Source organism: Castor canadensis, chromosome 8, assembly GCF_047511655.1.
Source record: "Castor canadensis chromosome 8, mCasCan1.hap1v2, whole genome shotgun sequence".
In the NCBI taxonomy this organism is placed as follows: domain Eukaryota; kingdom Metazoa; phylum Chordata; class Mammalia; order Rodentia; family Castoridae; genus Castor; species Castor canadensis.
In genome coordinates this window covers 111,665,317-111,693,166 of record NC_133393.1, presented here as the reverse complement: position 1 = coordinate 111,693,166, position 27,850 = coordinate 111,665,317, and the positions used below count along the sequence as shown (strand labels likewise).

Genomic DNA, 27,850 nt, shown 5'->3' with positions numbered 1-27,850 from the left:
TTTTATCTTAGACATAACATTTACTAGTTTTCCAAGCATGACAGAAATGGAAAAATGTATATATGTTAGAACAAGAACAAATTATGTTAATTTTCACAATCTGTGTTCTTTCTGTGAGCAGTGCTTGATTCTACTAAAATTAACAAATTTCAGCCCAATAGTAAAGAAATAAAATCTAATGAGGGACTAATTTACAAAGTACACAAGAAAATAATTTTATAATAAATCTTTCCAGTGTTCACTATAACTGTATATGAAATGCTTCCTCCAGAGAAACTCAGAAGGATAGCTCTTGTAAAATGAAACAGAACTTTCTGTGTTCATTTCTGACAAGCAATGACCAATACAACTTGCTCCCAAGGGATCTCCAAGTGCTGCCTCAGGAGTATAAAGTAACATTAACAAGCCATACGAACTGTTTCTTGGTGAATGGCTACCATCTGGGGACCTTTTTCTCTTTTTTCACACCAGTGAACCCATCTCTTAAAAAGCCTAAAAGAAAACTAAAGCTTTGCAAAGGTGAAACTCAGCATGCTCCACTCAAATTCTTCTAAGGTAACCATTCCAATCAGAAGTCATCTTTGTTTTAATAATAATTAAAAAACAAACAAACAAAAAGAACCCACACCAAAAGGCAAATGCTGCTGTTCAATTATTGTATGGACTTACAGAAGCAAAAAATGGGACAACAGCAGTAATTCAAGTAAAATATGTATGAAAATTTAAACACGCCATTTTCAAGTTAAGACAAAAGTAAAGGGGAGTGATGATCTTTATCTTTTAACAGAGTCAAAAAGCTTAGGCATTATCACCAAATGTTAATTCACTTGACAGTCATCAATAAAACTATTGATACATTTTTGCACCTTGCGCTTGTAAAAGCAGATAAAATATTTAATATGTAATTTACAATGTATTTTACCAGCTCAGCATACAGGATTGTGTATAGATTATATCAAAGTAGTAGACAGTTAGGAGCCTGTGCAAACCCTGCAAAAATAGTACTTCAGGTATCTGCTAATCAAAAACAAAAACAGAAACAGTTTGCCGTTTAGAAGTGATACAATTCAAACTACCACAAAATACAAAGGGCTGCAAAAATGTATACCATACCAACAACATACATAAGTTATTAAATAAAGATCTGATTTAAAAGAATATAAATGAAGCCTTTAAGTAGGTCTTTTCTACATGCATATTATTCCTCATTAAAGAAAAAAATATGTAAAAAGGCCATTGGTAATTGCTTTGTTAACATTTGTAGAAAATGCCAATTCTCTGGTCACAAACTCCACTAAGTTTAGCACTTAAGGTCTCTGCAGTGTTACAAATGTAATTTAAAATACTGTTAATTCTATAACTCCATTGGTAAAATAATGTGACTTGGAATATGGCAGTCTTCATGTTGAGGGTAATGATCCACAGTTTTTTTAATTTCTTAGGAGTCAACACTTATCCAGAAGAACAGCACCCTCCACCACTGCTCTGGGCTTGAGGTTCATCATCAATAATCTGTACACCTCGCCTTGCAGCTCCTGGTTGACTGGAGCCATTGCCTTTTGCCCTCTCATCCACTTGTGCTGTTTCTATCATTCCTAAAACAGGGAGAAAGCAAAAACTATTAGAAACACAATCTTTTGAGTTTTCTCTTTCTATAATTTAGTATACTACTGTGATAGCTATTTCTGACTTTTAATCAACAGAGAAGCTGAATATAATGAACATTGTGTCAACTCACTAAAATAGCTTTACATGTAAGTTTTAAAAACTAGTAGCAAGTAGCAAGCATAATGCCCAGTGGTATAATGACCTGCAATAGGGAGATTTTTTTTTTTTTTGCTTTGAACAAATATAGTACCAGAACTGGACATTTGTATGTTAAATAAACTTTAACCCATACCTCAACACCATATGCAAAAATCAATGAAAGATGAATTACATACTTAAATGTAAAACATAAAACAAAATTTCTACAAGGAAACAGGATTTAAAATTTTTGTAATTTTGGCTTTTAAAGATTTCTCAGATAAAACAAAAGTCACAAATTGAAAAATTAATAAATTGGATCTCAATGAAATTTAAAACTTCTGCTCTTTGAGAGACATGGCTAAGAAAAATGAAGCTTGACACAGTCTTGGATGCTGGTGCTTCTGACCAGGGTACCTCATTTAGGTAATCACTATCCTACAATAATTATGGAAGACTTTGAGATTTCATAAAACAAATTTACTCAAAAGTCTGCATGTATATGTATTTTTTTTCCTAGAGAGTAAAACCATAGTTTCATCAAACTCTCAAGAGTCTGAGGACCATAAATTCAAGGAAAACAATTTGTCAAAATCATTTCAATCTATCATTCCATAGACTATGGTTTTCCTAAATATGATATGTATCCTACTGGTGATAATGAGAAATGACTTTCAGGTTATATATAAAGAAACTTTTTCATTTTTTAAAAAGCTTTTTAATATGGAAAACCTCAAACACATATAAAAGTAGAAAAAAACAGCATAATAAAAATCCATCACCTAATTTTATCCATACCCCTAACCATCCCTGCCATTATTTTGAATCATATCCTAGACAGTTTATTCATGAATTATTTTAATAAGGACCTCTAAAAGAATTTTTTAAAGGTTAACCATGCCATAATCACAACTAAAAAGATTAACGTATCTTAATATCAAGTATTCAGTGAATGCTCATGTATTTCTAATTGTTTCACAAATGTTCTTTTTCACTACTTTCTCAAATGAAGATCCAAAGAAGGTCCACCCATGCAACAAATTATTACAGCTCTGAATTCCATAAATTCTTTCCATTTTTACTTTTAATAGCTATGCATATATTTTATATGTACTTAGCATACATCATTCATGTGATTTCATAGCCATTAGTTATTGTTTAAAGCAGAGCTAGAGCCAGATGCCAGTGGCTCATGCCTGTGATCCTAGTTACTCAGGAGGCAGAGATCAGGAGGATCCCTGAGCAAATAGTTCTGTGAGCCCCTATCTCAAAAAAATCCATCACAAAAAAGGGCTGGTGGAGTGGCTCAAGATGTAGGACCTGAGTTCAAGCCCCAGTAACACAAAAAAAAGAAAAAACCAAAAAAAGAAAAAAACCAGGGCTAGAAGAGGTATTTTCGATTTTAAAAAATGAGTTGAAAGAAATATCAAGTAAATAAATTATCAATGCAGTCGTTAAAGGAAAGTGATAAAATGTCACTAGAAACATTATTAGCAATTTACAAAAAGCCATTTTAAAACATACTAAATCTGAATGTACCTACTTTTACAAAGGTCAAGAAAGAGCTCCTCAATTCCTTTGTTTTGTTTGGCTGAAGTATGATAATGTTTTGCTCCCACAGATTCTGCATATCTTAAAAAGAAAAACATCAGTGATTGACATAAAGCACACATGATTTTTGTAATAGCAATTTTAGTGACTTATTAACTTACCTTTAATGACTTAATGACTTTAACCAAGTTTAGTAAAATTTAAACTGTCCATAAACTGTCCATAAATAACACAAATTTAACAGGACTTGAAATTTTTTACAGTAACTTGAAACCTGAATTCCTTAAAAGCTTTTGTGATTCACTGCCATTTGATCCTAAGTTTTCTTCTACATCATTCTTGTATTTTTTTACTAAAATCAAAAAAAGGAAGTGAAGTATCTTTAAATGTCACCAGAAGTCCAGAAATTACCAATGTAAACATGCTCCACTGAATTCAGTAGTTCAATCCACCTTAAGAAATTTGAGTCAAGCCTAAATGGTAAAGCATACCGTACAGAGGAAGACTTCTACTAGGGGGTAGAGGGGTGTGGGTGGGGTAGGAAACATGACACTTACGATTCTGCTTCTTGAACAGAAACATGTCTCTCCTTTTCCAAGTCTATTTTATTACCTAATTTGAAAAAAAGTAAATATTGATTCATTTTTATAATAAAATTAAGCCAGTTCTTAATACTTAATAGTCATTTTAATTATCTGAAAAAATAATACAAATTCCCATCAGACTTCTAAATGTCTGAAAACTATAAGGTTAACCTCTATGATGTGAAGGCTGTTCATGACTGTCAAGGTGAATGTTTTGCAAATGAATCAATGTATATCCCTCATGAATTTTCAGCCTCTGTAAGAGGAATCAACTTTTCCAGAAATGGGCACTGTTCTTTGATATAGAATTATACCAGGGAGTAAGAATCCCTAGGGAATCTAGGGATAAACCTAGGACTGTTAGTTAAGCAAAAATGGATAAAAAACAAAATTGTTCTGTATTCTCCAACTGACTTAGAATCAGTCAGTAATTAAGCATGGCTATCTTATGGTTTTCTAAAATATACTGGGTTAGATTCTTATTAGAGTATTCTGGTTTCCTGGATAACATAAACAAGATAAAGTAATAATTAAAATATATAGGTTATAAAGTGCTTCTCCACCACAGTGAGAAAAACTGTACTGTTTATTTAAGAAACAATGTTGGTGACTTCTTATTAGAATTTAATATATGCATATCATGCAGATTGAAAATAAGTTTAGCTCTCCTTAACCAATGGAGCCAAGCCAAGATTATACTAAAAAGCCCCCAGAACTAAAATGAAGATACTGCAAAACAGAGATTTCACCCAGGCACCGGAGGCTCACGCCTATAATCCTGGCTACTCAGAAGGCAGAGATCAGAAGACTCACTGCTCAAAGCCAGCCTGGGCAAATAGTTCTCAAGACCCTATCTTGAAAAAAATCCATCACATACACACACACAAAAAAAGGGCTGGTGGAGTGGCTCAAGGTATAGGGCCTAAGTTCAAATCCCACCACAGGAAAAAAACAAAACAAACCAGATTCCTTACTGAGTACTAGACAGAAGCTAAGGTGAACTGGTTGGACCAGAGTGCTAAAGGTAACAGAAACAAGAATGGGGAAAAAAATAATCTAAGGAAGGACATTTCCAACAAATATTTTCATTTCTTTTATTCTGACTTTAAGGCCAAATTAAAAAAAAAAACCTTATAATTAAGACCATTTTTTTGTAAGTCCCTTATGGAGTTTACAAGACAATTTTACATAAATTTCAGATAAAGCATTGAAGTAACCACCCAATGAAAGATACAATGCTTAGCATTAAGAAGTACAAGTCCAGAGATTCTGTATACTGAGAACTCAAATAATATGAGCACCCAATTGCTAGCAGCTGCTAGAAACAACTTTTCCACATAGTCTAAGAAAGAAAGGGCGGGAAGTAGGAAAATGCCCAGTGGATACCAAGAAAGTCAGAATGAACCTGTCTCCCTCAGCAAAAGGACTATATTAATTTTGACTTCATACATTATATTTTGTCAATAAAATCTTTAATCTGATAAATATTACAGCTAATATATCTCATAGTAACCAAGGGAAAAAAGTTGTTTTATCTTACAAATAATGCAAAAGGTACCATCTGGTGGCAGGCAACTCTAAAGAAACAGGTACAAGATTCTGCTTCTCACAAGGTAAAACAGAATAGCTTCCTTATAGATAGCAAGGAGGCATTTGCTTCAATTAACTAAGACCCTATGAATGTTTTCTATGTCTTTTATGCCTTGTTTTTCAAATTCTACCAGAATCATTAATATCTACAAAAAGAGTGAGGATAGGGAAAGTGAACATTAAAAAAAAGAGAGAGTGAGAAAGAAACTAGATGTGGCGGTATAATCCTGTAGTACCAGGTACTTGGGAGGCTGATACAGGAGGACCACTTGAGCCCAGAAGTTTGGGGCCTGTCTGGGCAACATGAATATGGGGAAACCCTGTCTCTTAAAAAAGAGAGAGCCAGGAGCAGTGGCTCACAGCTGTAATCCTAGTTACTTGAGAGGTGGACATCAGGAGGATGAGATCAGGGTAGTCACAGTTCAAGGCCAGCCAGGACAGTTAGCAAGACCCCATCTCAACCAATAAAAGCTGAGCATGGTAGTATATCCCTGTCATCCCTGCTATGCAGGAAGCATAAATAGGAGGATCCTGTTCAAGCTCAGCCCAGGCATAAAGCAAAACCCTATCTCAAAAATAACCAAAGGAAAAAGGGCGGGGGTGTGGCTCTAGGTGTGGCACCAGCCTAGCAAACTCAAGGCCCTGAGTTCAAACCCCAGCACTGCCAAGAGAAAAGGGGTGTAGGGGAGGAAGGGAGGTTTAGACAGATGGAGTGTGGGAAGAGAGAAAGCAAGGAGGACAGAAGGAAAGCGAGAGGTCTTACAGGTATACGCAGGCTACACACCTGGATTTCAGCGTTCAGTTTCAAGTATACACTGAAATAAACCCAGGGTAAATATGAACCAGGTGATGAGACTGTCTGGAAAGCAGGTCAGATAAAAACATCTAAAGACCTAGGGAATATAAATGTATGTGAACCATTCAAGTAGGTTTCAAATGTCTGAGGTACCATATGAAGGATTGTCTTATGTAAATACTTGTCAAATGTTTACGTCTACCAAAGTGTTTTTTTGTCATTATGTGATCTTTAGTACAATCCTATGAGGTACTATTATTTCAAAGTTAGTAATAAAGCAGAAGAGAGAACACTGAACTACTATAAGTAAAAATCGAGAGGTAGTGCAAATGTCCACTAATAGCAAAATGGGTAATATTCATGAAGTACTGGAGAGCAAACAGAGTAAAATAAACTTCAACCACATACAGCAGTACACAGGAATGTGGCAAATGTAATGTAAAGCCTAAGAACTAGACACAAGAATGTGACTCCATTTACATAAAATTCACAACAAAACTTATTTATGCAGAAAGTCAGGATAAGGAAAAGGGGATGGTGAACTTTGAGGATAAGAAAGAAGCACAGGTGAGGCCTCAAAACATCACAGATGACAGTGAAATTTTCATTTTGTGAAAATGTTATTGAATACTTGTATGTTTTTCTTTATATGTTCTATTTCAATAAAAAGTTCACTTTAAGCAGGGTGTGATGCCTACAATCCCAGCACTTGGGAGGTGAAGGCAGGAGGCCAGCCAGGGCAACAAAGTGAGTTCAAGGCCAGCCTAGACAACAAAGAAAGACCCTGTCTCAAAACAGAAAAGTTCACTTTAAAAGAATTTTTAAAAATAAAAAAATTAAGTGAAGGTTATAGGGAATATGATATCAGCTAAATATGAAAAACAAACAAAAAAAAAAACTATTGCAATTAGGAAAAACTGCAATAGCCTTTCTTATAAGAACAGTTACCACAAGTCTCTTTCTCTATCTCTCATTTTTTGTTTGTTTTTTTTGATGGTAATAAAGTTTGAATTTAGAGTATTGTGCTTTCTAGGCAGGTACTCTACAACTTGGGCCATGCTGCCAGTCCTACCACAAGTCTTCAAGAATAACATGATGACATTCTTGCATTGTGTCAGATTAGATTAGTTGTACCGAAACACTAGTGTACACACAGGCTAAATCAGAATTGTAGTATTGTGCCTGGTACAAAGAAGCCACTCAAAAATATTTGTGGAAGAGGTGGGGCTCAACTGGTAAGAGTTCAAACCCCAATCCCGCCCACCCAAAAAAAAAACAAAATTGTGGAAAAAAGAAAAGAAGGTGAAGGTGAAAAGAGAGAATTAACTAATTTCTTGTCCTATGCATAGAGATTCTGATTTAATATGAATCCTAAAGAAGCCCCACTGCCACATTTTAAAATCTTTTTAAGTTCTCCAGGTTATTCTAATGATAGGAAAGTTCAGGAGTGATGGCAAAAGAGCTCTCAAAACTGTTCCAACTAAAATTCCATCTCACTTGCCAGTAGAAGAGAGAGCTTTTTATACTTCATGTTCATCATAAGTAAATGCTACATCATATTAAATGAGGAATATTTGACCCTACTTGAGGCAGTAATCTACCAAACTGAGTATTTCTAAACCTTCTCATATGAACGTGATAAATATACAATTTAAGTGAACTATTCGTAGGTTTATTTAAACCAGTTAATTTTTTTAAATGTTAATTTGTAACCTTTGTAAAATAACAAGCTCTTGAGGCTTGAGTTTCTTATGTATATGTTAGAGATTACTTTCTCTGGAAAGGTAACTAATAGAATCTCAAAAAATTAAATCTTTACTCATTCACCTACTGTGCCACTCTGACTCTTGATAAATCTCTTACCACCACACAAGGATGATTAGCTGTCACTAACAATTAGCTGTACCTTCGGCCATAAACTCCCATATTATCTATTACTCCAGTATTCTAGTCTGAAATATTCCTGCTTTCTAGCCTAACACCTAGAATCTAGACTGAGAAACAGAGCAAATCATCCCTCTGCCTCTTCCCTCAGATTTGTACCTTTGTATGGGACTGTAAAGTTACCGGTGACAAGATTCAAAAATATAAATTCAAGCTTTAAAAAAAATCTGCTTGGCTAAAAGCAGAATTCCCCACGCTGATTATTCTAGTATCTCATGTCCCCAAATATCATCTTTATCCTCTGCTAAAACTATCCTGGCTTCACCACATTCATTCTTACTATTATCAGTCACAAAGAAAGAAAAACAGACTGTGGCTGTACATCACAAGGAGTAGTAAGAGAAGCATAGTTGTCAGATGATTTCAATTCAAATCCCATCTCTGACAGCTGCCTGGCACTGGACAAATAATTACGTCCAGGACTCAGCTTCTTCTAAAAAGCCCTCCTAGGGTTAAGATGATTACATGACATAATATCTGTTGAGTGCAGAACATACTTTCTAGTATACTTTTAATGCTCAATAATTGTCAAATCACAGAACATAAAGAAGGCAGACAGGGACCAAAGAGAAATTCTAGAAGTCTAAAACTGACTTCTAGAGGGCTTTTATTTTACTCATTGACACTTTACTACCTCAGGATAATGACCTACTTGTATTTTTGAAGTCAAATTTTTCTCAAATCAAAAATGTATATAGTTGAGCAAAAACACTGGCTTCAATTTTACTTTAAAATAGTCCCTAACCTCTTTTATTAAAACAAAATGTTGAACAAAAGTAAAGGTTAACTGAAGCAAGCATGGTGAACCTGAAGCCTCATGTTTAGGTTCCCAGTAGTTCCCTAAGGCATTCTTTGTGTGAGCCTCCTGGAAAAATCACTTCCAAATTCTAAATTATTCTAAGCATTAGTATTAAAATGACATAATCACTCCTTTCTCATATCAGTTGTTAGGCAACTGCTCTACCATTGAGCTATATTCCCAGTCCTCTCATACCACGTTAAAAAAAAAAAAAATTACTTGCTTACTATGTCTTTAATAAAATACTAAAGAAACAGAGGAGATTAAAAAAAAAACAAAACTAATAATACTTACCAACTATACATAAACAAATTTCATTTCCCAACATTTTCCTTAATTCTTTGACCCAGTTTTTTACCTGTATATACAAAAAAGCAAGTATTAAAACAAATCCTGTTGGAATTAATTACAATATGTAACAATTTAACATTGTCAAAATATCTCAGGATTTTATCTGATAATCCATATATTTATTACTAGGACTGATTCACTAAAGGATCATTTACTACCAGTTTATATTGCAAACCACATAAATACATGGTAAGATCTTTACATTGATACATGAGTACATATAGATGCATTTTCCATAGATTTTTTTTTGTTTTACACAACAAAAACATGTCTAGTCCAGCTTCTCATAATAGATGATTGATACAGAGCCACTTTAGACTTAGGAAAACATGGGCTTAAAAAATACTTTAATATTCTATTCAGTAGTCTAATTGGTTCCTAAATAGTATTTCTCAGTATTGGTACTACTGATATTTTGGTTGAGATAATTCTTTGCTGTGAGGTCAGTCTGTGCAAAATGTGATGCTCAGCAGCATCCCTGGCCCACCCACTAGATGCCAATAGCATCGTCCCAGTGATGACAACCAAAGATGTCTACAGACATTGCCATCCCTTGGTAGAGAACCACTGGTACACGATAGCTCAGTAACAAACTGATTCCACTATGGACGAAGTATAACAGTGGACACAGCTGGAAGTAAACTGAAATTAAGCAAGTTAATCTTTTGAATTTATGCTTTTAAATATTACAATACAATAAAACAACAGAATTGCAATAAGATAGCAGGATAAAGAACACACCAGGAGACTTACTTTAATTTCTTATAATGAAATTTAAACTACATGAAATCAAAGCTCTGAGAACTTAAATGCCTTCCTTGAAAATACATACACCTCTATAAATTACAAAAATTACATTAGGTATGTGGCAAGCACTTACTGTGCATCTGGCCCTACTGTATAAATCTAACAGTGCCACAGTTCTATTCTCAGCAAGAAAGCAGAGGAACTGTTTTTAGTAAACCCCAAGTCCTGTAAAAGCAAAGGTGATTATTACCACCTTATTCTTTTGTTTTGGTGGTACTGGGGTTTGAATTACACATTGAACCACTCCACAGGCTCTTTTTTGTGATGGGTTTTTTCAAGATAGGGTCCTCCAAACTATTTGCCTGGGCTGGCTTTGAACCATGATCCTCCTGATCTTTGCCTCCCAAGTAGCTAGGATTACAGGCGTGAGCTACCAGTGCCTAGCCATCACTTTATAATGGACTGAACCACAGTTTTCTCAGTGCAGCTTTACCTTTTTATTTCATTCACATGTATGTATAAAGTTTTCAAAGCTTTAAAATTAGTTGATATCACATTAAGAAACAAATAATAGTACTGGTATAAAATGTACCTCTTCATCACCTCAAAAGAAACACCACAACTCTATTCTGTATTATTCTACTCCCTATACCTATAATACAACAGCCTACTAATCTAACCAAGTTTTATTTGGTCCCAAACAACTGTATTTATCTCTAATTGGATTCTCATCTCCATGGACATTCTAATACACACATATATTTTGTGGTGAGTTACAGTTGGTGTAGATTCTCTTCCATCAAGTGGTAGTCAAATTCCTCAACCTTTTTCAGTTTTGGCTGGCCTTTGTAACTTGCTCTGATCAACAGAATGTAGCAGCAGAAATGCCGTGTCAGTTCCAGACAACAGTTAAAAAGGTCTGCCATCTTCTACTTTTATAGGAATCCAATTGTCACATAAAAAACCTGGGTTCAAATACAGAATTATGACAGAATGAGGAAAGAATCATCAAGAGGCCATAAGAAGAATCAGGCCTTTGTGAACTTTCCAGGCCCACTCAAATTGAGTGACTCCACAAGAAAACATAAGCCGTCCCTTGTAAACCACTAAATTTTGTTGTAGTAAAGTAACTGGTCACTTTTCAACCTTTTTAAGCCATTTCTTTTTATGCAAAAGACAGGAAATGATAATAGCATCAGCCCCAAAATAACTTTCAAAAATCATAAATTGGCAGGGCACCACGCTCTTGCCTGTAATCCTAGTCACTCAGGAAACAGAGATTAGGAGGATCGCAGTTTGAAGCCAATCCGGGACAAACAGTTCATGAAAGCCTATTTTGAAAACACCAATTACAAAAAAGTGCTGGTGGAGTGGCTTAAGGTGTAGATCCTGACTTCAAATCCCAGTACTGCAAAAAAAAAAAAAAAAATTCATAAATTGGAAGCTACTTATTGTTATATTTTCCTACTCCTTGGACTGTTTACCCTTGTTTATAATCTAAGATTGAGCCAGGAACCTATGGCACATGCCTATAATCCTAGTTATTTGGGAGGGTGAGATCGGGAGGATCACAGTCTGTGGCCAGCATGGGAAAATAGTTTGCAAGATCTCATCTCCACAACAACCACAGCAAAATAAACTGCATGTGTAACTCAACTGGCAGAGTGCTTGCTTTGCAAGTGCAAAGCCCTGAGTTGAAACTCCAGTCCACCAAAAAAAATAAATAAATAAATAAATAATCTAAGAGGTTAACTTGCATATATGCTCCATTAGATTTAATTGGGAAAAAAATGAAGAGGAAAAAAAATAATAAAAACTAAAACAGTAATTTCAGTAAGAACAAACTTTTATAAGAAAAACTTGTCTTAAAAATTACCTACTTTTATATATGACAAACCTACAGCCAGCATTATACTTAACGAAGAAAAATTAAAACCATTCCCTCTAAAATCAGGAACCAGACAAGGATGCCCACTATCTCCACTCCTATTCAACATAGTACTGGAATTCCTAGCCAGAGCAATTAGGCAAGAAGAAGGAATAAAAGGAATACAAATAGGTAAAGAAACTGTCAAAATATCCCTATTTGCAGACGACATGATCCTATACCTTAAAGACCCAAAAAACTCTACTCAGAAGCTTCTAGACATCATCAATAGCTATAGCAAGGTAGCAGGATATAAAATCAACATAGAAAAATCATTAGCATTTCTATACACTAACAATGAGCAAACGGAAAAAGAATGTATGAAAACAATTCCATTTACAATAGCCTCAAACAAAATCAAATACCTAAGTGTAAACCTAACAAAAGATGTGAAAGACCTCTACAAGGAAAACTATACACTTCTGAAGAAAGAGATTGAGGAAGACTATAGAAAGTGGAGAGATCTCCCACGCTCATGGATTGGTACAATCAACATAGTAAAAATGTCGATACTACCCAAAGTAATCTACATGTTTAATGCAATTCCCATCAAAATTCCAACGACATTCATTAAAGAGATTGAAAAATCTACTGTTAAATTTATATGGAAACACAAGAGGCCACGAATAGCCAAGGCAATACTCAGTCAAAAGAACAATGCAGGAGGTATCACACTACCTGACTTCAAACTGTATTACAAAGCAATAACAATAAAAACAGCATGGTACTGGCACAAAAACAGACATGAAGACCAGTGGAACAGAATAGAGGACCCAGATATGAAGCCACACAACTATAAGCAACTTATCTTTGACAAAGGAGCTAAAAATATACGATGGAGAAATAGCAGCCTCTTCAACAAAAACTGCTGGGAAAACTGGTTAGCAGTCTGCAAAAAACTGAAACTAGATCCATGTATATCACCCTATACCAATATTAACTCAAAATGGATCAAGGATCTTAATATCAGACCACAAACTCTTAAGTTGATACAAGAAAGAGTAGGAAATACTCTGGAGTTAGTAGGTATAGGTAAGAACTTTCTCAATGAAACCCCAGCAGCACAGCAACTAAGAGATAGCATAGATAAATGGGACTTCATAAAACTGAAAAGCTTCTGCTCAACAAAAGAAATGGTCTCTAAACTGAAGAGAACACCCACATAGTGGGAGAAAATATTTGCCAACTATACATCAGACAAAGGACTGATAACCAGAATATACAGGGAACTTAAAAAACTAAATTCTCCCAAAACTAATGAACCAATAAAGAAATGGGCATGTGAACTAAACAGAACTTTCTCAAAAGAAGAAATTCAAATGGCCAAAAAACACATGAAAAAATGCTCACCATCTCTAGCAATAAAGGAAATGCAAATTAAAACCACACTAAGATTCCACCTCACCCCTGTTAGAATAGCCATCATCAGCAACACCACCAACAACAGATGTTGTCGAGGATGCGGGGAAAAAGGAACCCTCTTACACTGTTGGTGGGAATGTAGACTAGTACAACCACTCTGGAAAAAAATTTGGAGGCTACTTAAAAAGCTGGACATCGATCTACCACTTGATCCAGCAATACCACTCTTGGGGATATACCCAAAAGACTGTTACTCCAGAGGCACCTGCACAACCATGTTTATTGCGACACTGTTCACAATAGCCAAGTTATGGAAACAACCAAGATGCCCCAGCACTGACGAATGGATTAAGAAAATGTGGTATCTATACACAATGGAATTTTATGCAGCCATGAAAAAGAATGAAATGTTATCATTCGCTGGTAAATGGATGGAATTGGAGAACATCATTCTGAGTGAGGTTAGCCTGGTTCAAACAACCAAAAATCGTATGTTCTCCCTCATATGTGGACATTAGATCAAGGGCAAACACAACAAGGGGATTGGACTATGAGCACATGATAAAAGCGAGAGCACACAAGGAAGGGGTGAGGATAGGTAAGACACCTAAAAAACTAGCTAGCATTTGTTGCCCTTAACGCAGAGAAACTAAAGCAGATACCTTAAAGCAACTGAGGCCAATAGGAAAAGGGGAACAGGTACTAAAGAAAAGGTTAGATCAAAGAGAATTAACCTAGAAGGTAACACCCACGCACAGGAAATCAATGTGAGTCAATGCCCTGTATAGCTATCCTTATCTCAACCAGCAAAAACCCTTGTTCCTTCCTATTATTGCTTATACTCTCTCTACAACAAAATTAGAAATAAGGGCAAAATAGTTTCTGCTGGGTATTGAGGGGGGGTGAGAGGGAGGGGGCGGAGTGGGTGGTAAGGGAGGGGGTGGGGGCAGGGGGGAGAAATGAACCAAGCCTTGTATGCACATATGAATAATAAAAGAAAAATGGAAAAAAAAAATTACCTACTTTTGTTACATATCACTGACTTATTTATTTATTTAGTGTGGTGCTAAGGTTTGAACTCAGGGTCTTGTGTTTGCTAGGCAGGCACATAACCACTTAAGTCAGACCACCAGCTCTGCCTGTTTTTTGCCTTGGCTGTACTAGACCACAATCCTTGTACCTGTGCCTTCTGTGTAGCTGGGATTACATGCATAGGGTCTGACTTGTTTGTTAAAATGAGTCTCATTACTTTTTATCCAGGCTGGCCTTGAACCATGATCCTCTTGATCTCTGTATCCCAAGTAGCTGGAATGATAGTCATATGCCACCATATTTGGGCAGTCCAAAATAACTTTAAAAATCCTGCATTTGGGGCTGGTGAAGTGGCTCAAGTGATAAAGTAGCTGCCTAGTTAAGTGTGGGGCCCTGAGTTCAAACCCCAGTACCACCAAAAATAAATCCTATATTTGCTGTGTAAGTCTGAGAAGTTTTAAAAAGGGGGACTTTAAATAAATACTACCTACAGTGTCCGTTTAAATTTTGTATTATGTTCTCCAAGATGTTTAGTGAGAAGAAAGAGTTTAAACTTAACTTTGCTCTTCCTTTTTTCTCTTCACAATGAGGGAGTTCATACAGCCAAACCAAGTTTCCAGGGGCCCAATGTGTATGGAATCAAATTAATGTATGTGAAGAGGAAGAAACAAAGTCCCTACATTAAGTTCAATTATTTCCCTTTCCTAATATTTGAATAAACTATTATTACTCTAATTAACATGAATTAAATACTTCAATAAAAAAGTGGTCATTTTCTGTACAAACTATACATTTACTATTTGAACATTTTTAAAAAACTAATTGTATTAGTGAACAAAAGCATACTCATGGAGACTTAAAAAATCAGTATTCTTCTGATTAAGTCATCTACCCCAAAAAGTAAACAGAATACCTTCTGAAATGAATCTTCATCTGTTATATCATAAACTAAAATAGCTCCGTTTGAATCTCTGTAGTAGATTGGACCCAATGCATGGAATCTCTCTTGACCTGCTGTATCCTAAATAAAATAATAAATGCTTATTAGATCAGAAGAAAAAACATGTCTAATATTGTAACTACAATGAACTTTTGATTAACTGGAAAACAGGGTATAGTCACAGATAACTCTAAAACATTTATTAAAAGAAACAAAACAGGTTACAAAGCTTTTAAGTCATGTTATAAGCAATATATATTGTTTTACTTTTACACAAAGGTTACTTCTCCCTCCCAGCTCTCCTTCTCAACAATCTTCCCATTCCCACAGCCACTTAAAAAAAAAAAAAAAAAAAAAAAAACACACAAAAAAACAAATTAGTTGCTGAAGGATCAAAATGGCTAACACTGCACTGTAAACCAGAAATAGGACCTGACCTAAATTTGGGTTCCCCACACAGGGAGTAGAGACAAAAGAGAGCATGCACCAGGACCACCCATTAACAGGTACCCTATTACATTACCCTTGCCCTGCTCTTCAATGGTCACTCCCTTATGTGACCATTAGCACATAAAGAGGGAGGAGCAAGGCACACTAGCCTATTTACCCTGTCCTCTCTTTAAAATGGAATCCCTGAGTTGGCCATTTTGTGGCTGTAAAATTATGACGACAGCAAGATTCAAATTAGATTATAGGAATTTTTAAATTTAAAAAAAAATAGTTTGGGCTACAGTTAATCTTTAAAATGCAGATTCCTACTCTTTGAGCCAATTAGTTTTTAAAATACTTCTGAAAAGGTTAACTTACCCATATGGCAAGGTTTACTCTTTTCCCACCAATATTGAGCTTCTTTGTTAAGAAAGATGCCTAAGAAAAGGGAAATAAACATTAAACAATGTTTCATATAAAATATTTCATATAAAATAATGTTTCATATAAATAATGTCCCTCATCCTAACAACTACACATGAATAAATCATCTCAATGCACAACCATGGTTATCTGAGAGAAAAAGTAATCAGTGAATTTTTAATTCATGACTGGATACTTTCATTAAAGATAGAACATTATTTACATTCTTACCTAAGAAAAACACTATCTTAGTTTATGAACACAAGTTATTAAAAATACAAGAAAAGCTGAGAATGTAGCTCATTGGTAGAGCATTTGCCTGGCATGCACAAGGGCCTGGGTTCAATCCCCAGCACTACAGAAACACACACACACACACACACACACACACACACACACACAAAGAAATGGTTAAGTACTTTTTCTTAAGTTTTTCCCCCATATATGTGAAACAAAGTTTTTCCTAAAGCATTTAATTTGATCTCTTACTTACAGAAACAAAGAGTCTAAGAGATTTCTAAAACATAAGAGATATTTATTGGTGGTTTACTTACTATATTACCAGTATTATTCAAAATGATTCTGCATTTATATAGAATTTAATTGTTTAGCATGTTAGCCAATAATTATCCTAAGTACTAATGGTTCCAGCCTTCAAGGAACTTGTACTCCATTGGAAAATTTAAAATGTAGGATGAATTACAATTCTATGTGGTAATAGCTAAAGTGAAGGGTATTGCCAAATACACTGAAAGGAGAGTATTGAGAAAGGAAGTTTAGTAAACGCGAGCCTGGATGCGTTAAAGAAGGCTTCAGAGAAGGTAATGAATGATATCCCCTTTAGGAGTGGACTAGTAGGACGTTTTTCTATGAGATGGGTAAAGCCATTGAAGCCTGAAGCACATGACTCTACCCCAAAGGGACCTCCAAGTTAGAATAGTTAATAGAAGAATAAGACAACATAGACAAAAGCTGAATAACAAAGATCCTAGGATTTACCTTGTAAGTCTTAGTAAAACCCCTTCCAAAACACTGAAAATGAATGTATATGTTTATACATGTATAAACACACACACACACACACACACACATACACAGGTCAGGTATATCTGGGAAATGGTTCATACTGCTCTTTACAGGTTCATAATGCACATTCACATATTAATTCTAAAAGAAGGCTGGTTACCTGCATTTACATAAGCATTCCTCCAAATCATTTGACTTCCTTCCCTGAGTTTCTTGTATATAATACTGAACCTCTTTTTCTCTAGAGAAATGCCTAATTCATTCTAAGAAGTAACTGCTAAGAAACAGTACTGTTGACAGTGGAGAATCACTGAAGAGTTTTAAGGCTTGGGGAAACAGATCAGTAGTATTTTAAGGGAATGACTCTGGGATAGGAGTAGAGGTTCAATTGGCAAGGACAGCACTACATCTAGGAAACAGGACTCCACTACAAAGTTGAAAAGAACAACAAACTTAACTAAGACCATGAAGACAGAAAAGAAAAAACAGAAAATCAAGAGTTATCGAAGAGAAGCTGGACATGGCAATGAACAACTGTAATCCCAGCACTCAGGAGGCTGATGCAGGAGGATCCCAAGTTCAAAGCTAGACTAGGTTACATAAAAAAAGACCCTGTCTCAAACAAAACAAAACAGTTATTCAAGAAGAAATATACTCCAAATCCAGAGATAGCTGATATGCTTAAAAAAGGAAGAGAGAGCTGAGTTTAGAGCTATGTGGAAATATTTGTCTGTGTATGAATATAGAAAAAAATGCAGAGGAAGGGTAAGACAGAGAAGTAAGTTGGGACAAACCTAGGAATATATGCTTTCAAGGTCCAAGCACTACTACTCCAGATATTTTATTAAATGAAATAAAGACTATATAGACAAGAACAAAAAGATAAATGACAAAATAACAAAAGAAAGAACTTGGAAAATGAGAACGCTGTGTATTTGTTAGGACAACAAATGTGAATAAAGGATTTCTCCCACTCATTATGGCAACAGGAACTAAGAATACAAACATAGGATTTGAGTCTCAGTTTTACTACTTACTAGCTAGTTGTAGAGTTTATTTGAATGCAATCATGGTTTCATTATCAATGCTGTATAGAAGAAACTCAAAATCTGAATCCTATTCAAGTATTTAATGAAAAGATCAGAGGGAACTTTTTTTTTTTGGTGGCACTGGGGTTTGAACTCAGGGCCTCATACTTGCTAGATAGGTGCTCTTACCACTTGAGTCACACTTCCAGTCCTGGAGTGAACTACTCTTTTCAAACATATCTAAAACTAAACTAATCTTCCCTCCAAAACTGGCTTTCTATATTCCAACTTTAGTTCTTTGATCACCTTCTCCAAGTCACTAAGGGTTAGTTATTTAGTGTGTGTTTTTGTGAGGCAGGTCTCACTATGTTGCCCAGGTTGATGTCAACTTTCTGGGCTTGAGTGATTCCCCTCAAGTACCTGGGACTATAGACACACACAACTGTGCCTGGTTTCACTTAGGTTTAGACCCTTAGAAATATCTTCTCCCTCCCTTGTCAATCATATTTCCCCAAAACCTCCCAAGTCTTGTCTTCATATTTTTCTGGGTTCTATGACCACCACAGCATGTCATAATGTAAATACCTATGGTCTTACCTCATACCTTGCTATGCATGACAAATTATCTTCCCAAAGCCTCCTTGATTACTTTTTAATATTATTTTTCCCTAATAAGTTACCATTTTTAAAAGTATGCATGAACAGCATCTCTTCTGACAATGACCTTTTTGTCATGAATGTTGTGGATATTCCTCAGCAGGGGGCAGTGCATTAGAACTGGTAAAGGTCCCTAATTTCTTTTCTAATGTCACCTCTGAAATTTAAGACCACCATTCCATGGTAAACTAAAAGGACAATATAAAGTGAATGGTAAACTAAAAGGACAATATAAAGTTTCTCCTTAGGAACCACAGTTATACAAAACAATTTTATGGAACATGTGCTCATGACGGAAAAGGTGTTGTTTGTAGCATTGATTATAAAGACAGGGGAGGAAAAAAAAAAACAATGAAATAACCTAATGTTCGTCACAGGTAATTTATAGTACACAAATACAACACATCCATTCAGTGAACACTACAATCATTTCTGCTACTTCTGCTAAATACTAACATTTATTGAATATTTGCTTTCTGTCAAGTACTCTTGTTAGTCACTTTTTATAAAGTCATAAGTTTCTCCTTTGTAAATTTTGGAAAGCCAACATCTACAAATAAAAATCCCAAAGCCTTATCTTTGTATCCAAACAACTCTACACCAATTTATCCACATCTTTCTTCCTAAGATAGCTTCCAGTATTTTACTACTTACTCTTCAATTTACGTGGTCTGTTTATATTCCTTCTGTTTCTTCATAAAATACCCTCCAGTTTGGGCCTATTTTTTATTCTCTGTCAGAATTCCACCTATACAAATCCAGTACATGACCTATACTCTTTTTCTTCGGATTTTTAAATTTTTCATCCACTATTTATACAATCCATACAAAATTTCTCTATTCTGAAGAATTTTATGGGACCTGAACTGTAATATAAAGGATATGTTGTCTTATACTGTAAGTTATCTTTTCATGAATATAAGCATTCTGTTTATTATATTTCATATTCTTGTTTAACACTTTCATAGTACTTACAATAAAATGAGCAATAGTCTAAGAGCTTGTCAAATATCAACTCATTTAATTCCCCTAACACCTTGTGAGTCAGATAATATTAAACAAATATTATAGTAAACAAATATTTTAGATGTGGAAACTTAGAACTCAGGGCAGGTATCCTGACCAAGGTCACACAGTACTGAGTGACTAGAATTTGAAATCCAGGCAGTCTGGTTCCACACAACTCATAACCACTAGACTATGGTACCTCCCAGACTGACAGATGAACACTTCTCTAGCGAAGGGGTTGGGAAGTATCATAGCCCCTTCCCATAACAGATACTCAAATATTGTTATTACAGATAAACACATCAAAAATGTACTTAGGTAAATAAATGCAGGTATAACTCCAATTATGTTAGAGATGTGCTCCTAAAAGTTTCCTTATAAATAAAATTATTTTAGCTCAAATACATGATGCACTAGTAAAGCATATTATCAAAGAATCCCTACTAAATCTTTTTTTCCTTCATAATGAAAAATTTAAGGTCCACTTTGTAAAAAAAAAAAAAAAACCTTCTGTATTATAATCATCTCATTTTAATTTTATATACATCTTAAATTTTTATTATTTTACATTTTCTTCCAGAGAAAAGTTTTTTAAAAATACAATTATATTTGAAAATAAAGCTGAAAGGCTTAATGTAGCATCAAAAGACCAAATGATCAAAAGGCTGAAATTTATCTTTTTTAACTGGCTCTACTGTAAGGCACACACAATTTGGCCAGATTACTATATAATCATTATATAACATTATAATATAATAAATGTTATTATAATTATTATTATTATACACTGTAGTGAATGTGAAAGGGGAAGTGATCAAGGACTTAAGAATATAAAGACAGCCATGAACGTACTCCTAAGAAAACTGCTCATAGGCATATACTGAAAAGAATTTCTACACTTCCAAAGGACTTTATCTGGTAACACCTTAGTGAAAGCTCCACCAACCCACTCCTACAAAGGTGAGGAGAGGGACATTAAACACTAGTAATTCAAAAGATTCTAGGACTACTGGAGGGGGGTGGAAAAAAGTACAGGTTATGTACCAAGCTCTTCTTTGGGCTTCCTCACTTTATGTGTGCAACAACCCTGTGAAGGGTAATTATCCCTTTTTTACAGTTGTAAACCTGAGATTTAAAGAAATACAGTGACTCACCCAGGGTCAGACAACTCAGCCTGGTGCTGTAGTGGGTGGAAACCTGCCTGACTCCACAATGCTTTTTCCACCACACAAAGCAGCCTATTCGAGAACACACACACATTTCAACCTGGCAGTCCTCCACTTGAACAGTAAGTGTTCCTGGACATGAGCTCACCTCCCAGAATATTCTCAGAGTAACAAGGATCAGTAATGACGTCTTTTCCATCCTGCTCCTCCAAAACCCTGAGTAATAACATCACTGTTAATTCTAATCCTAATAATTTCATCTTCTAAACTTTAAAGGTATTAAAAAGTTAACAATCTAATTATTAAATGGCCATTGACAAATGGCTCAAGCTGCCATTTGTCATTTGCACCTGGTGCTTGTTTATCCAACATCTTATCCAAAATGATACTGGATAACCCAAAACAAAGTAAGATTATAGGAAAGAAATGACAGAAAAAATTACATATGCCAATTGAAAATCTTTTTATGACTTATTCTGTGCTAGTCAATCATTTGTTATGCTTACTAACTAAAATACTTAAAACATCATATTATGGGTACAAGGAATTTGCTGAAAACAACATTGTAATTGAATTGTGAATAACTTCTTGTCTTTATCTATTTAATATATGTAACTACCTAGCCACTTTATTTTTGTTAGTCACTAACACTGTTGCAAGCTTAAGTATTTAAACTTGATTTAAGACATGACAAAATTCAGGCAGAGAATTTATAAAATTAGTTCTTTGTAGCAAGGCAATAAAAATTAGCTACAAGAAAACTAAGCAGAGTCCTTGAGTATTTCTACATTTCCTGTTCTTCATTTCTAAAGAGAATATTATCATCTTATTGCCAAGTAATGACTTTCAAAAGGAAAGTCAAAAAGTCACTTCTGTCTGACATGGAGGTACAGGCCTATAATTCTAGCACTTGGGAGGCTGAGGCAGGAGGATTACAAGTTCAAGGCCAACCTGGGTTATACAATGAAACCCTGTCCCAAAACAACAATAAGCAAAAAGTAATGTCTAAGGAGTAGCTTAAAGCAGAAAATGGCAGCCAGATATGGAATACTTATATACTAGGAATTCATGGCTAGAATTCAGAAAACTTTTTTCTTTAAAAAAAAAAAAGTTGAGAATGGTGACATACAGCCTTAGTGATTCTAACATGAGAGAGGTAGAGGCAGGAGGATAGAGTTTGAGTCCAAGCTGAGCTATAAAGAGACCTTGTCTCAAAAAAAAAAAAAGATACAATGATTTGTCAAAATCAACAGTGATGTGACTTCCAGAGCTAGTTAAAAGACATTTCAGACATTCAAAATATTAATCTTATGAATAAGGAAACAAGCTTTCTAGAGCAGACTATAACACAAAGCATAAAACCAACTGCTAGAACCTGAACACCAAGTCTTGCTCAGGAGGTTAAAGTGTATTAAAAAAAAAAAAAAAAAAGGAAAAAAAAAAGAATTGGTATACCACTTCTACTTGTGGAACCTTAGAAATTTAATCTGTATCTTAATTTCCTCATGAGTCACACTGAGAAAAAAAAAAGTATAGTCCCTTTACACCATCACTTTGCTAATCATATGCCAGGAACCTATTCAGGAGGCAGACCAGTGGAATTCCAGTTAGAACCCTAAAAGGGAAGATGACTGTTCTGATTATAAATGTCACTTTTTACCATGGAGATTAGTCAAAAGTCATAGAAGTCACTTAAATTAGAGTGCATAATCTTCAATAAGCACCTTCAACAAGGAAGAAAACACAACTAAAGCAAAGGAAATGATCCATCCAGGAATGCAGATTCAAAGACACAGGAACACAGGAAATGATTACAACTGAAATGGCACAATCCTTTAAGAATAAAGTCAAGAAAGTTAATTCATGGTCAAAGTTAGAGTACCTTACTCGTCTTTACATTCCCCAGCTAATACAATGCTTGATATATGATAGGTATAAAATAAACATTGTTTGAATTTAATTCCTTAGTCAACAGTATTGGCTTAATAAATACCACAGAAAAAATAGTAACTCTCACTCCAGTGGTCTTTCTTGTCTCTGTCAAGTTAATCAAAGCCTCAACTCAATGAAAAATCACACAACAGAGCTTGGCACTCTATATTAAAGTGCTGGCCAGAGACCTTATCTGTAAGATTTCTCCACAACTATCAGTAAATGAGGAGCAGCTCTGAAAAAAAGAGCAGTGGTAAAACACCAACGCACAGCAAATGTCACTTTAAAAAACAAAACAAAACTGAATTCCAGAAATGTAAATTCTAGTCAAAACTCTATAATGGATATATACATGGCAGTACTAAGGGTTGTATCTCAGGGCCTCACTCATACCTGAAGCACACTCCACCATTTGAACTATACACCAACCCTTTTGTTTTTGAGAGGAGGTCTCACTTCCTAAATGCATCTTTTTTTTGTTCGTTTGTTTTGGACAGAGTTTCTCTATGTAGCCTAGGCTGGCCTCAAAATCATGATCTTCCTGCCTCAGCTTCCAGAATGCTGGGATTACAGATGTGAACTACCACTCCTAGTCCAAAAAAAACCAACTCACAAATAGTTTGCAAAACCCTGTCTTGAAAAATTCTAAACAAAAATAGGACTGGTGGAGTGGCTCAAGGTGAAGGCCCTAAATTCAAGCCCCAGTACCGCAAAAAAAAAAAAAAAATTACTGGAATAACTTCAAATTTCACTAAATGATTTATGTCTGTAAAGGTTAATCTTAAACTGTTTTCTGCTTCCATTCCATTAATAACTGTTTCTCACTCAAAGGGAAAAAGGAGGGGTTGCTCTGTGGCCACGCATAGCCTGAAAAAGTTCCACCCTAGGATTCTGAATGTATAAAGAAAACATCATTTCTAAACTTGCATCACTGGACTACAGTGAGGATTGCTACAGAGCTTTGTATTTGACCCTCTCTTCTTTCTTTCAAAGTATTAACGACCAGATGAGAATACTGAATGCATTCTTTCCAAATCTTCAGGTGACAAATTTAAAAAGTAGCTAATCCAGATAATAGGTTCTACATCTTATTCTTTGCATATCCACAACTCAACCCAGTTTCTGGCCCACAGAAACCCAATCAGTATTTCATGAATTACAGATTCAACATTTAAAAGGACATTAACAACTGAAACATATCAAAGCCAACTTTAACAGGTCAAGTATATTGGGGACAAAAAATGCTCAACTACCAAAGTCAAAGAAAAGAGAATGTGAAGGCTATAATGCTTTTTTTAAATAATCAGAAGATATTTTAATTGACAGCAAAACCCAACATTAATCAATGTGACAGCTACCTCAAAAGATCACAGAATCTTTTCTACTTTCATGTTTGAAAAGGATTCTCAATAGGGGAAGTGACAGCCTGCACTTCTCTGCCTAGTTAAAATCATAATCACTTCTGCAGCTCAAGGCATCCCACTTTAAGAAAAGAACCTCATGAGCCAGGCACAGTGGTGCATTTCTGTAACCCCAGTTATGCAGGAAGCTGAGGAAAAAGGATTTTGAGCATGAGGCCAGCCCAAGGAACACAGTAAGACCCATCTCAAAAAAAAAAAAAAAAAAGACAATGATTAAATAGTGTCTAGATATCAAATAGTGAAAGGATTTAAAATAATGTCACTGCAGACACAGTTAAAGAAACTAGAGCTGTTTACCCAAGAGAAGACAAGACTCAAGGGATGTGATAGCAATCTTCAACTATCACAAGGGATGTCATATGAGACCAAGATTCAGAGGGCAGAACTAGGACTGAAAACTATAGGAAAAATGATTTTGGCTTTACACACAAAAAAATTTGTTGGAAATCACACCTGTCTAAAACTGAAATGGGGCCAGGTGCAGGTGGCTTGTGCCTATAATCCTAGCTACTCTGGAGGCAGAGATCAGGAAGCCAGATGGGGCAAATAGGACTGGTGGAGTGGTTCAAGGTGTAGGCCCTGAGTTCAAACTCCAGTACTGCAAAAATAAACAAACAAATAAGTAAATAAAATGGACCACTTCAGTATGCGGTTTAATAACTAATAATTGTAATATCAATTAGTTCATTTTACCGCAAAGATTTTTTTTTTTTTTTTTGCAGTGCAGAGGATCAAACCTAGGGCCTCACACATGCTAGGCAAGGGCAAGATGTTTAAAAAAAAGTGGACAATCACTTGACTGGAATATTCAAAAAGAGGGAAAACAGTGAAGAAAAACTATCTGTGGTTCCTGTAGGTCCTACAATGTTTTGAAATATGATGTATGAATCTGTACTTAGAAATATGCAAAGTATTACAAAGACAGTTTGTTGGCAAGAAAAAAGTGAACTCTTCTCATCGTATTTTCTTTTCTTTTTTCTCTATTTTTGCAGCATGGAGTTTGAACTCAGAGCCTTGAGCTGAAGGGCTCAGCCACTTGAGGAATGCCCTAGTCCCTCTTATATTTTCTGATGCACAATGCCCTCATTTTTGGAAATTAAAAGCACACACTGTTGTTGTCTTTTAGGTCACCACACAAATCAAACTTCTCTGAAAAAAAAAATGCTAAGAAAGAAGCATTTCTTTCTAGGAGAAAGAGATTAGTGTTATTTCCATACGTTGGTATACAACAACATCTTCAATTCTGTAATATAATCCATATACTGTTTATGATAAGTTTTATGGATATAAAAATCAGGACTGCTATGCTTTTGGAGATCTACCATAACTTCTGCCCCTCCTGGTGTTTGCAGTGTCTTCTCTCACATATTTAAAAACCTTTAACCTGCTTTTAGCTTTGAGGATATTTTAGAATGTGTAATGAAAGTGTAATTTTTATGTTGGAAGACTAACTTATCTTTCTTAAAAAAATTAAAATCTCAATCCCCAAAGTTTTCTCTTGGATCTCAGCACAAATGAAAATGCAAAAGGACTGTTTACCAAATCCGCACTCAATGTAACTTAACTGCTCAAAATCTAAAAATCAGACCTGAGTTCAAAGTTAAGCTTAAGGCACTACTATACCAATACTATACCACTAACTTGTGATACTGTGACTATCGCTTCTTTAGATACCGTCTTTTACGTAGGAATAAAAACAGAGGCGTAAAAACAGAACAAGGAATCAGAACCACAGCATCACTGTAAATTCTAGACTCAGCAGTTTAATAGAAGCATTGAACATCAAATGTCACAACGATTAGGAAACTATGCACTCCATTAAACAGCATCTGTGTTCTTGCCCAATTACTAAGTAAGATCTATTGTGCAAGTTGGCGCAACAATAATATAGAACGCTTATACCGAATCAGGTCCTAAGTGCTTTTACACACACTTACTCCGACAACTCTATGTGTTAGATACTATTATTGTGGCCATGTTAACAGAAATAACTTAAGGGACACACAGGTTAAGAACTTACCCAAGATCACACAGCTAGTTAAATGGATGATAGGATATAACTCTAGACAACCAAACTCAAAGGTCCATTAGACTTTACTGCCTCTGGACAAACTGATCATGCCAGACTAGTAGAACAAATCTCTCCTAAAACATATAAACTGATTTCTTTTGGGGGGGGGAACTACAACTCCCTCAAAGGCCTGGCTTCTCTCTCAATGGTTACCTTTTAACACTTTCCCAAGGCAACTGCAGGAGAAGGCCAACCTTTTATGACAGGTGAAGAAAATGACCAGCAGCAGCGTCTACGGTTTTTGATTTGGGAGCCTAGTGCTGGCCATAGTCACACGACGTTTCAACATAGGTTGACCGAACTCGCAGGATAAGTGACCCACAAATCAGACCCATGCAGGCTGCAATGAAACTGCGTAACCCGCACGGGCCAGCGGTCATTTCAAAACCCTCCGCAGATAGTTGTTTTGGCATTTGTTACTCGAAGACAGGACAAAATGGAACTTGCATAAACACTTACTCATCACCAAGTGCTGAAGTTACAAATCACCTAGTTCGCAAAATCAAATCGGCTGCCGAGTTCCTAATTCGAAGCGAAGAAAATAGGGCTACCACTGGGAGGCTGTAGGGTGCAAACACGTAGGGCCCAAGCGGAAGCGCCTCAGCGGGGAAAACACTAACCCACAGACAGGGGCTCCCCCCGGGGACTTTTCAGGGCCCTTCCTCCCCCACCCCGCCAACAAGCCTGGCCTTCCGTCTCCAGGCGGCCCGGCCCGACCCACCGTGGACGTCCGCAAGGCGAAACCCGAGAGGCCACGGAGGACGGAGGTGACAGGCCGAGGTTCGGCGGCCCAGACCCAGGGGCCGGCCGGGGCGGCCAAGTCTCCGGGTCGCGGGCAGGTGGGGCCCGAGGCCCCGCCCCCGTTCCCCACTCTCCGGGGTCCGCACCTGCAGCGTGGTGATGTGCTTGTCGTTGAACTTGTTCTCGCAGTAGCGCAGCACCAGCGACGTCTTCCCCACGCAGCCTTCGCCCAGCAGCACCACCTTGAACGAGTAGGCTCGGCCCGCCGCCCCGCCGCCGCCGCCGCCGGCCGCAGCCATCCCGCCGCTCCCCGGCCGCCTGAGCCCGAGAACCGCGCCGAGCTCCCCACGGCCGCGGCCGGCTCAGGCCCTCCGCACCCGCTGCCCGCCCCTCTGCCCTCCCGCCCGGGCGCCGGCTCTGCTCCCTCCTCGGGCGAGGCCTGGAAGAGCCGAGAGAAAGTCCTAGAACGACGAGCGCCGCACAACACGTCAGACACCAGAGGAAAAGCGAAGAGCTCTCCTTCTCCGCCTCCCTCTAATGGCGTCTCCTTCCTCCTACGTCACACTCCGGGTCACGTGA

The 27,850-nt window shown here is 36.4% G+C and overlaps 1 protein-coding gene across 1 annotated transcript; it reads right to left on the bottom strand.

The window, feature by feature from the left end:
• Nucleotides 1-27,850, bottom strand: Rab21 (RAB21, member RAS oncogene family). Its single transcript, XM_020178980.2, has 7 exons — nt 27,418-27,850; nt 16,177-16,236; nt 15,343-15,450; nt 9,305-9,368; nt 3,855-3,909; nt 3,290-3,378; nt 1-1,595 (listed from the first exon to the last, which is right to left on the bottom strand). The coding sequence occupies exons 1-7, from the start codon at nt 27,568-27,570 to the stop codon at nt 1,453-1,455; spliced, it is 672 nt and encodes a 223-aa protein (XP_020034569.1). The 5' UTR covers nt 27,571-27,850; the 3' UTR covers nt 1-1,452.

Bases quoted from the DNA above. Each gene is read 5' to 3' on its own strand.
- Rab21 (XM_020178980.2), bottom strand. From the start codon at position 27,570: ATGGCTGCGGCCGGCGGCGGCGGCGGCGGGGCGGCGGGCCGAGCCTAC. The intron at 9,369-15,342 runs GTATTCTGTTTA...TTGTATATACAG, and splicing joins ATGAAGATTCATTTCAGAAG to GTAAAAAACTGGGTCAAAGA. The intron at 3,910-9,304 runs GTAAGTATTATT...TTTTCAAATTAG, and splicing joins AATTTGTTTATGTATAGTTG to GTAATAAAATAGACTTGGAA.